This window comes from Ruditapes philippinarum, unplaced genomic scaffold (genome assembly GCF_026571515.1).
Source record: "Ruditapes philippinarum isolate M1 unplaced genomic scaffold, ASM2657151v2 ctg1418_1_1_1_1, whole genome shotgun sequence".
In the NCBI taxonomy this organism is placed as follows: Eukaryota; Metazoa; Mollusca; class Bivalvia; order Venerida; family Veneridae; genus Ruditapes; species Ruditapes philippinarum.
The window spans coordinates 28,063-40,375 of record NW_026862366.1 but is presented as its reverse complement, the minus strand read 5'-3'; the positions used below and the strand labels follow the sequence as shown (position 1 = coordinate 40,375).

The 12,313-nt window shown below is 35.3% G+C and overlaps 1 protein-coding gene across 1 annotated transcript; it reads left to right on the top strand.

Moving 5' to 3' along the window:
• Positions 1-4,973: 4,973 nt before the first annotated feature.
• LOC132718823 (golgin subfamily A member 6-like protein 24) lies at positions 4,974-11,237 on the top strand. Its single transcript, XM_060702561.1, has 3 exons — positions 4,974-5,649; positions 9,740-9,808; positions 10,041-11,237. The coding sequence occupies exons 1-3, from the start codon at positions 5,251-5,253 to the stop codon at positions 11,235-11,237; spliced, it is 1,665 nt and encodes a 554-aa protein (XP_060558544.1). The 5' UTR covers positions 4,974-5,250.
• Positions 11,238-12,313: the final 1,076 nt, after the last annotated feature.

Here is a 12,313-nt window from a genome sequence, read left to right as displayed (position 1 = left end):
TTAATATAGAAAAACCATGTTTACACTCTAGTGGTCACATTGTTGACTCAAGTGTCATCAAACTTGGTCAGGATGCTTGTCTAGATGATAGCTCGGATGCGTTTGAACACGGGTCATCTCGGATGAAAAACTAGCTCACCGGAGCAAGAAAAAGATAAACCTTTTTAATACTCTAGTGGTCACATTTTTGCCTCAATCATCATCAAACTTGGTCAGGATGCTTGTGTAAGTTATAGCTCGAATGGGTTCGAACAAAGGTCATCTCAGATGAAAAACTAGGTCACAGGATCTAAAAATAGAAAAACCTTGTTAATACTCTAGTGGTCACATTTTTTACTCAAGTGTCCACAAACTCAGTCAGGATGCTTGACTAGGTAATTCCTCGGATGAGTTGGAACATAGGTCATCTCGGATGAAAAACTAGGTCACAGGAGCTAAAAATAGAAAAATCATGTTAACACTCTAGTGGCTACTGTTTTGATCTAAATGTCTTGTAAATAAGCCTAAAAGTTGGTCTTGATGATTTCTAAGTCAAGTTCGAACATAGGTCATCCCGGATGAAAAACTCCTCCCAAATATGGAAAAACCTTGTTAGCACTCTGGTGGTCACACTTTTGACTCAATTATCACCAAACTTGGTCAGGATGCTTGTCTAGTTAATTGCTCGGATGAGTTCGAACATGGGTCATCTGGGATGAAAAACTAGGTCACTGGAGCTGAAAATAGAAAAACATTGTTAACACACTAGTGGCTACTGTTTTGATCCAAATATCTTGTAAATTGGTCCGAAAGTTTGATTTCATGATTTCTAAGTCAAGTTCGAACATGGGTCATCCCGGATGAAAAACTCTGCCCAAATATGGAAAAACCTTGTTAACACTCTGGTGGTCACACTTTTGACTCAATTATCACCAAACTTGGTCAGGATGCTTGTCTAGTTAATTGCTCGGATGAGTTCGAACATGGGTCATCTCGGATGAAAAACGAGGTAACTGGAGCTGAAAATAGAAAAACATTGTTAACACACTTGTGTTTACATTTCTGACTCAAGTGTCATCAAACATGGTCAGGATACTTGTCTAAGTGATAGCTCGGATGGGTTTGAACATAGGTCATCTCTAATAAAAAAAACTAGGTCAAAGGAGCTAAAAATAGAAAAATATTGTCAACACTCTAGTGGCTACTGTTTTGATTCATATATCCTGTAAATTGGTCCAAAAATTGGTTTTGATGATTTCTAGGTCAAGTTTGAATATGGGTTTCCAGGGCTCAAATACTATGTCACACCGCCAAAACATGGAAAAACCTTGTTAACATTCTAGTGGTAACATTTTTGACTCAATTATCATCAAATTTGGTCAGGATGCTTGTGTAGGTAATTGCTCGGATGAGTTCGAACATAGGTCATCTCGGATGAAAAAATCGGTCACAGGAGCTTATAATAGAAAAACCTTGTTAACACTCTAGTGGCTACTGTTTTGATCCAAATATCCTGTAAATTGTTCCGAAAGTTGATTTTAATTATTTCTAGGTCATGTTCGAATATGGATCACCAGGTGTCAAAAACTAGGTCACACTGCCCAAATATGGAAAAACCTTGTTAACATTCTAGTGGTCACACTTTTGACTCAATTATCATCAAACTTGATCAGGATGCTTGTCTAGGACATAGATCGGATGAGTTCGAACATGGGTCATCTCGAATGAAAAACTAGGTCACTGGAGCTAAAAATAGAAAAATCTTGTTAACACTCTAGTGGCTACTGTTTTGATCTAAATATATTGTAAATAAGCCTATGAGTTGGTTTTGATGATTCCTAAGTCAAGTTCGAATATGGGTCACCACGGGTCAAAATCAAGGTCACACTGTTCAAATATAGAAAAAACCTTGTAAACATTCTAGTGGTCACATTTTTGACTCAATTATCAACAAACTTGGTCAGGATGCTTGTCTAGGTCATTGCTCGGATGACTTTGAACATAGGTCATCTCGGATGAAAAACTAGGTCACAGGATCTAAAAATAGAACAAAAACATGTTAACACTCTAGTGGCTACTGTTTTGATTTAAATATCTTGTAAATAAGCCTAAAAGTTGGTTTTGATGATTGCTAAATCAAGTTTGAATATGGGTCACCAGGGGCCAAAAACTAGGTCACACTGCCCAAATATGGAAAAACTTTGTAAACATTCTAATGGTCACATTTTTGACTCAATTATCATCAAACTTGGTCAGGATGCTTGCCTAGGTCATTGCTCGGATGCGTTTGAACATATGTCATCTCGGATGAAAAACTAGGCCACCGGAGCTAAAAATAGAAAAATCTTGTAACACAGTAGTGGCTACTGTTTTGATCCAAATATCTTGTAAATTGGTCCGAAAGTTTGATTTCATGATTTCTAAGTCAAGTTCGAACATGGGTCATCCCGGATGAAAAACTCCGCCCAAATATGGAAAAACCTTGTTAACACTCTGGTGGTCACACTTTTGACTCATTTATCACCAAACTTGGTCAGGATGCTTGTCTAGTTAATTGCTCGGATGAGTTCGAACATCTCGGATGAATAACTAGGTCACTGGAGCTGAAAATAGAAAAACATTGGTAACAGACTTGTGGTTACATTTTTGACTCAAGTGTCATCAAACTTGGTCAGGATGCTTGTCTAGGTGATAGCTCGGATGGGTTCGAACATAGGTCATCTCTTATAGTAAAAACTAGGTCAAAGGAGCTGAAAATTCAAAAATATTGTCAACACTCTAGTGGGTACTGTTTTGATTCAAATATCCTGTAAATTAGTCCAAAAATTGGTTTTGATGATTTCTAGGTCAAGTTTGAATATGGGATACCAGGGCTTAAATACTACGTCACACCACCAAAACATGGAAGAACCTTGTTCACATTCTAGTGGTAACATTTTTGACTCAAATATCATCAAACTTGGTCAGGATGCTTGTGTAGGTAATTGCTCGGATGAGTTCGAACATAGGTCATCTCGGATGAAAAACTAGGTCACAGGAGCTAAAAATAGAAAAACATTGTTAACACTCTAGTGGCTACTGTTTTTATCCAAATATCCTGTAAGTTGTTCCGAAAGATGATTTTGATTATTTCTAGATCATGTTCGAATATGGATCACCAAGGGTCAAAAACTAGGTCACACTGCCCAAATATGGAAAAACCTTCTTAACATTCTAGTGGTCACACTTTTGTCTCAATTATCATCAAACTTGGTCAGGATGCTTGTCTAGGACATTGCTCGGATGAGTTCGAACATGGGTCATCTCGAATGAAAAACTAGATCACTGGAGCTAAAAATAGGAAAAAAAATGTTAACACTCTAGCGGTCACACTTTTGCTTCAATCATCATCAAATTTGGTCAGGATGCTTGTCTAGGTCATTGCTCGGATAACATGGGTCATCTCGGATGAAAAACTAGGTCACAGGAGCATAATATAAAAAAACCTTGTTAACACACTAGTGGTCACATTTTTGACTCAAGTGTCATTAAACTTGGTCAGGATGCTTGTCTAGGTGATAGCTCGGATGGGTTCGAACATGGGTCATCTCGAATAAAAAACAAGGGAACCGGAGATAGGGAAAGAAAAACCTTTTTAACACTCTAGCGATCACATTTTTGTCTCAATTATCATCAAGCTTGGCCAGGATGCTTGTCTACGTGATAGAACAAGAATCATCTCATTTGAAAAACTAGGTCACAGCAGCTAAAAATAGAAAAACCTTGTTAACACTCTAGTGGTCACAATTTTGACTCAAGTTTCCTCAAACTTAGTCAGGATGCTTGATTAGGTAATTCCTCGGATGAGTTCGAACAAAGGTAATCTCAGATGAAAAACTAGTTCACAGGAGCTAAAAATAGAAAAATCTTGTCAACACTCTAGTGGCTACTGTTTTGATTCAAATATCCTGTTTATTGGTCCAAAATCTGGTTTTGATGATCTCTAGGTCAAGTTCGAATATGGGTCACCAGGGGTCAAAAACTAGGTCACACTGCCCAAATATGGAAAAATCTTATTAACATTCTAGTGGTCACATATTTGATTGAATTATCATCATTCTTCGTCTAGATGCTTGTCTAGGTCATTGCTCGGATGAGTTTGAACATAGGTCATCTCGGATGAAAAACTGGGTCACAGGAGCTAATAATAGAAAAATCTTGTTAACACTCACGTGGCTACTATTTGGTCCAAATATCCTGTAAATTGTTCCGAAAGTTTGTTTTGATGATTACTAGGTCATGTTCGAACATGGGTGATCCCGTATGAAAAACTAGGTCACACAGCCCAAAAATTGAAAAACCTTGTTAACACTCTATTGGTCACATTTTTTGACTCAATTATCACCAAACTTGGTCAGGATGCTTGTGTAGGTAATTGCTCGGATGAGTATAAACATGGGTCATCTCGGATGAAAAACTAGGTCCCTGGAGCTAGAAATAGAAAAATCTTGTAAACACTCTTGTGGCTACTGTTTTGATCCAAGTATCCTGGATATTGGTCTGAAAGTTTGTTTTGATGAGTTCTAGGTCAAGTTCGAATATAGGTCACCTGGGTGAAAAACTAGGTCACACTGCTCAAATATGGATAATCCTTGCTAACACTCTAGTTGTCACATTTTTGACTCATCTGTAATGAAACTTGAGAATGCTTGTCTTGGTAATTGTTCGGATGAGTTCGAGTGGTCAGGTGAGCGATCTAGGGCCATCATGGCCCTCTTGTTTTAAAGATACGTCTTGTTTTATTATGGCCTAGTGCAAAAGCAGCCCAGAAATAATGAATGTATCTATCAGGTAGTGTCCTCGTTTAAATGTTGTTATCTTGTTTCATAAAAAGATATGTGCAGTTTATTTAAATAACATTGAAGTATAACGCCTACCTTTATCAAATACATGTATGTAGTCGTGGTTCGATAACTGACAAATATGTACTGTGTATTTTACGGAGTTTAAGTTTAAAGTGTTGTCTGAAACGGTTTAATACGGAAATACTTACATATCATAAACATTATGATTACAGCATGATGATACGAACATTAGATTTATAATTCGGACAATAGTGTTATAATTACTGCCTTTACATGTGTGGATTTTAGCGGACATAACCTAGTGATCAATATACAAACATGAAAGAGAGTCGCCATGAAAGTAAAGCAAAATTTCTTTTCAGAACTTTATTTATACTATACAAAATAATAGTAATTTTTTTCTGACATTCAAAAAAATATTGTAGCGATGCCCTCTGTGTTTAGCGACAAGCAGGAAGAACAAAACTATATTCGACTTAACTTAATGGTTGTCAAATTTTCAACCTTTGTTCTAAAAGCTAGGTTTGATCACGCTGTTCTGCCAGGTTTGCAACTTTGTCAACATTTGAATAAATATATAACAGTTATTAAAAAAGCAAAGCACAGGAGAATAATATGCCAGAAGCAATACGATTTCCTTTTTCCTCAACATTCTCCACCGACTTCTGAGAACTTCGATATCACTTTGTTAGTATATTTGCTTAGGCATACTTGTGGACTTGATAGTAAATGTAAGTGGTGGACAGAGAAAGACAACATCAATATACCCGACACGGAAGTAGGAGAAATTGCTGATATTGTAAGGATACGAAACATTCGAAACGAGGTAAAATATTTGTTAACAGTAGTTGTGCGTTTACAAAAAATACTTTTACAAAATGTATGGATAAATAAACTCCCTAACTGTTTAAATAGATCACGAAGATAATCCATTTACACACTTTATATTTCTGACACAAAAATCCCAGAAATCCTTTATGATGCTTTTACTGCCTTTGCTATCCACAACTTCTTTAAACAAAATAATTCTTAAATATCAGAGTAAATTTTTGAATCCATATTTACCAAATTGCAGGATTCATTTAAAAATAGATTTAAAATTCTTTTTTAATTCTTTCCGAAACTACACTCTTTCACGATTATAGGTATTTGAAAAGTTTAAATACTTTTGGGTATCCATCATTTCACCTGCTAGATAGTGTATTTAATTTAAGGACTTGAAAAACATTTCTTGTGGTTAATATTTAGCAGGAAACATTAAAAGTGCTCTACAAAAGTGATATAGTTCATGACTCTTGAGGTAAATATTGCCCCGCCATTATCTTGCATTAGCTTATACACGCCCGGCAAACTGTCGCTCCACTTCAGAATTGTGGTGTACGGTAAAACGAGCGAACGGCATTTCCGAGATAGAGCGGAAGGCCGGTTTAAACGCCTAATTGTAAGTATTGTTTATGTTTTTGTCTTGTTATTCATTTAAGTTGTATTTTTTCGAAAAACGGAAAATGTAGTTCCGTGTAGGATTGATTTAGGCTTCCAATGATCTAAGCTGTTACAAAAAGAAAATTATATTATGTCCGGGAGAACTTTTCTCCCTGACGAAGCGAACGATGATTTGTAGAATATTGAACTTCCCAACCATAAAAATGCCATACCCTTAGGATTTCTTGAAAAGTGTATTAGTAAATTATCAACCCGTAATAAGAACTTGTCCTTCGTGCAACATAAATTACTCCTGAAGGATTTCTTAAATTTGTAAATCGATATTTTTCTAAAGTAGTGGAGCGAAAGGGCGAGAGATTGAGCAAAAGGTTCGATGTTGAGCGCAAGGCGATATTAATTTGACGTATTAGGAGGAGCGTAGTCTATGATTTTTTACATATAAAAGCTATCGAAGTTAATATAGACGTGATCAAGTGTTAAGACCGATATATATACCTTTTAAAGACAACTTATAAAGTGTGATATCCTTTCAACGACTATAGCGTAATAAATGTAATCGCGAAGGTGTCACCTATGGCTGCCGTGTAGATTCCATTATTTATGTTCGAAATTTGGATGAGGCCCGACCATTGAATCATACACATGTATGCATGGCATAATACAGGATGCCACTTATTCGAGGTCAATCATGATTTTTCACACGGTTATGTACATTTAAAAACGTGTGTCCGTGCAAATGCGACAAAATCGAATATTTTTAGTTCTACCGCGAACAAATGTTTCCGAGCAGGTACGTGTAACTCGATTGTTCACGCCAAAATGTTATGTTTTTCGAAAAGTTAGATATTCAAGGTGCAGAACAGAAACAAAATTATGCAATGCATGGAACACATTAAATTAAATGGATCACTACTACCGAGTTCAGTTCACAATGACTTTCTGTAATTAATAGCTCTAACGTACCTGTTCTGAGCAAAAACACAAATAAGCCACGTTTTCATGAATTTGTAAGGTGGGGAATCGCTATGAAAATGGTTGACAAGGTGTCAGTCGTTATAAGGATATAACACGTGTTCCAGTTATGTTTCAAGATACTTCCTCCCTTATTTAGCATTGTTGTTTAGTTTATTATTTTCCTCTCAAAGTGTAAATAGAAATTTCTACTATAACTAGGTCGATTATATTATTGATAATTTTAGTCCGTACACCGACTGAGCTCTGCCTTTTTTATTACGTTCGTTTTGTTCATAGATAAACAAACAAAATCTTAGATATTTATTTTAACTTATTTTTTTCTTAAACCAAGATTTGTACTGCAGTGTTTGATTATAAAAGTAAACATTTCTATTTACACTTTGAGAGAAAAATAATAAACTAAACAACAATGCTAAATAAGGGAGGAAGTATCTTGAAACATAACTGGAACACGTGTTATATCCTTATAACGACTGACACCTTGTGAACCATTTTCATATAGATTCCCCACCTTACAAATTCATGAAAACGTGGCTTATTTGTGTTTTTGCTCAGAACAGGTACGTTAGAGCTATTAATTACAGAAAGTCATTGTGAACTGAACTCGGTAGTAGTGATCCATTTAATTTAATGTGTTCCATGCATTGCATAATTTTGTTTCTGTTCTGAACCTTGAATATCTAATTTTTCGAAAAACATAACATTTTGGCGTAAACAATCGAGTTACACGTACCTGCTCGGAAACATTTGTTCGCGGTAGAACTAAAAATATTCGGTTTTGTCGCATTTGCACGGACACACGTTTTTAAATGTACATAACCGTGTGAAAAATCATGATTGACCTCGAATAAGTGGCATCCTGTATTATGCCATGCATACATGTGTATGATTCAATGGTCGGGCCTCATCCAAATTTCGAACATAAATAATGGAATCTACACGGCAGCCATAGGTGACACCTTCGCGATTACATTTATTACGCTATAGTCGTTGAAAGGATATCATACTTTATAAGTTGTCTTAAAAAGGTAATACTATATATATCGGTCTTAACACTTGATCACGTCTATATTAACTTCGATAGCTTTTATATGTAAAAAATCATAGACTACGCTCCTCCTAATACGTCAAATTAATATCGCCTTGCGCTCAACATCGAACCTTTTGCTCAATCTCTCGCCCTTTCGCTCCACTACTTTAGAAAAATATCGATTTACAAATTTAAGAAATCCTTCAGGAGTAATTTATGTTGCACGAAGGACAAGTTCTTATTACGGGTTGATAATTTACTAATACACTTTTTCAAGAAATCCTAAGGGTATGGCATTTTTATGGTTGGGAAGTTCAATATTCTACAAATCATCGTTCGCTTCGTCAGGGAGAAAAATTCTCCCGGACATAATATAATTTTCTTTTTGTAACAGTTTAGATCATTGGAAGCCTAAATCAATCCTACACGGAACTACATTTTCCGTTTTTCGAAAAAATACAACTTAAATGAATAACAAGACAAAAACATAAACAATACTTACAATTAGGCGTTTAAATCGGCCTTCCGCTCTATCTCGGAAATGCCGTTCGCTCGTTTTACTGTACACCACAATTTTAAAGTGGAGCGACAGTTTGCCGGGCGTGTTATATTTTAGATACTTCTCATACCTACTAAGCATACAGCTAAAATTCCGTCCCGTAACACTGTCTAGTAATACACAGTTTAAGAATAATAGTAATGTCAAAAAAGGGTTTTGCCCCAAAGTCACTTTCATTGCATTTACATACATGTACTATGTTATCAGAAACTAGAAAGATATTATTTCAGGGACGACAGGCACCGACATTCCGTTAGCTAACTGGATAGCTTCCTAACATGGAAAATATCTAGCATGAACACAACAAAAAGAAATGCCTACAAAATCTTGAAAAAAGGCAGTTCTTATAATCTGCACTTTTCCTTAATAAGATAAAATTTTTATTAAATATCTTAAATACTGTTTCATTTATGCCTCGGGCAAAATTAAGTATGATAACTCTGAGGGCAATAACTAAAAAAATATGTTGAAGAATATTTTATTCTTATACTATGTTGTTTTCCAGAAATAATATCATTTATCTATAAAATTCCAAACGAATACCTCCGATTGTCATACAAAACGTGTAGGTAGGAGGGATAGGACTATAGTTGAAAATGGCTGTGTACTCGTGAATATTTGATTTCGACTGAAGATATTTAATTTTAAACATTTAAGTCACTTACTCTTTGAAACTACATAATAATGTGAGTTTGAAATGCTGCGTAGTAAGTTACACAAAAAATCATGCTCCTACGATTGGTTTTCTTTACATGTGACCACTTGACCCAATTTCGCTTTGACGAAAATTTGGCATTTTACAGAAATTGAAATAAAATAAGAGGTTGAAGGTCATCATTGCCCTATTGGTGCAAATATTCACGAGTTGTTTCTGTTCCTGGTGATACTGCAATGCGATTCTTTTTTCAGATATCTCACCTTCAAAAGGCAATTGTTAATCAAAAGGATTTTGAAGAAAATTGGGACATCGCAGAAAGGGTAATCATATGATGTATTTGTGTAAAATGCTTAACCTTTTTTGTCGATTGCGTTGATGTTCAAACTCTTTGCCTCAAAATTTGGTGGATAAATTTTGTCAGATATACATGCACATGTGTATGTTTTCTCTTAATTCTATTTATGACTGTAACATAAACCTGTTTATAAAAAAAGGTATCTTAAAGCTGTATATGTACATGCATTTAGATCTGTTTTTATTTTTTTATTTAAGGCTATGCTGCGACTAGGAAAGATTTGTCATTTACCTAGCTTAACAAACGAACTAGATACAGTAAAAAATCAACCTTTCGAGACCGTAAAGGAAACGATAATCGTAATAATGCAATCACATGGGTTTGGTGAAGATTACGGATATTTTGATGCCGATGAAGAAGTAAATGATGACATTGAAGAGCAGGAATTAGAACGATATCTGCAAGATGACGAAGGGGTAATTGAACGAGATATCGATGAGGAAGAAGAATGGGAACGTTATAACCAAGATGTCGAACAAGAATTGGAACAAATTCACGAAGATGACGAAGAAGAATGTGCACAAGCTCATCTAGATGATGAACAAGAGTGGGAACGGTCCCAGCAAGATTGCGAACAAGAATCGGAACAAGATCATCAAGATGACGAAGAAGAATTGGAACGAGATCATCTAGATGATGAACAGGAATGGGAAAGATATCAACAAGATAACGAAGGGGAAATTGAGCCAGATTTTGATGAGGAAGAATGGGAACGGTACAAGGAAACTTGCGAACAAGAATCGGAACAAGATCATCAAGTTGATGAAGAAGAACTAGAACGAGATCATTTAGATGATGAACAAGAATGGGAAAGATATCAACAAGAAAACGAAGGGGAAATTGAGCCAGATTTTGATGAGGACGAATGGGAACGGTACAGGCAAACTTCCGAACAAGAATCGGATCAAGATCATCAAGTTGACGAAGAAGAACGTGAACGAGATCATCTAGATGATGAACAAGAATGGGAAAGATATCAACAAGAAAACGAAGAGGAAATTGAGCCAGATTTTGATGAGGACGAATGGGAACGGTACAGGCAAACTTGCGAACAAGAATCGGATCAAGATCATCAAGTTGACGAAGAAGAACGTGAACGAGATCATCTAGATGATGAACAAGAATGGGAAAGATATCAACAAGATAACGAAGGGGAAATTGAGCCAGATTTTGATGAGGACGAATGGGAACGGTACAGGCAAACTTGCGAACAAGAATCGGATCAAGATCATCAAGTTGACGAAGAAGAACGTGAACGAGATCATCTAGATGATGAACAAGAATGGGAAAGATATCAACAAGATAACGAAGGGGAAATTGAGCCAGATTTTGATGAGGACGAATGGGAACGGTACAGGCAAACTTGCGAACAAGAATCGGATCAAGATCATTAAATTGACGAAGAAGAACGTGAACGAGATCATCTAGATGATGAACAAGAAAGAGAACGATATCAGCAAGAAAATATGTGAAAATATGAAAATAAAGTAAGTAAGGAGCTAATAATTAAAGCATTGATGTGTGATTTGTTTCATTACTATATTTTATTATCCTTGAAAATTGGAGAGCATAATATATTTTAACAGTATATAATGCACATACAACAGATTAGAAAAATAAACAATTACATTATAATTAAAAAGATACAATATAACAGATGAAATTTTTTTACATTAGTTATTGTAAAATAATGACTTAATCATGTATATTGTTGTCTTAAGCGGAAAGTTAATACTATGTTTGAAAGCGTTAAATTTAAACATGAACATTCGTATAATCATCCTAGGTGACAAAAATAAACAAAGCTACTAAATCCCGTACCTATGATTGATTTTAATCGGAGAGAAAGTGAAGATACAGTATATTATGTGTTCATGTTTTATAAGTACTTTACAGATAGACGGATGGCATAGAAATTATCAACAATAAATCAATGGAAAAAAACAACCTGCATGTCAATAAAATTAACTATATATATCTGAAATACGTACTACTATAAAGCGATTTTACATGAGATATGTAAAATTATTTCACATTGATATATGTTGTCATGCTGTATTGTTCTGTAATGTCGTTTGTTAGAAGTTTCGCGCATCAGTCCATTCATGAAGACAAGATACATGGATTGTATACTAATTCCTCCTTACAAAAAAATAGTTTAAAACTGTGCCTTTGTATTGTACATAGCTGTACATATCATGTAATAAAATCTAATGTTGCATTTTACTTTAACACGTGTAACAAGCATTAAAGGGCTTTAATGGAGTATGGAGTATTACAACAATTTGCAAAGATAATATTAAGTTATAAACTGTAATAGTAATCACTGACAGGTCAATTTTAAACTGAAAAACATAACATTGTAAGAATGACAAGTTAAAGATAGTATATATAAATGATTATTGCGCCGCGCCAATAGTCGCGGAGCTTTTGTGTTTACTATTTCTTCATTTGTCCATGGATCCAATTT

Coding starts and splice junctions, on each gene's coding strand:
- LOC132718823 (XM_060702561.1), top strand. CDS start 5,251: ATGCCCTCTGTGTTTAGCGACAAGCAGGAAGAACAAAACTATATTCGA. Junction 5,650..9,739: donor TACGAAACATTCGAAACGAG/GTAAAATATTTG, acceptor TTCTTTTTTCAG/ATATCTCACCTTCAAAAGGC. Junction 9,809..10,040: donor ATTGGGACATCGCAGAAAGG/GTAATCATATGA, acceptor TTTTTATTTAAG/GCTATGCTGCGACTAGGAAA.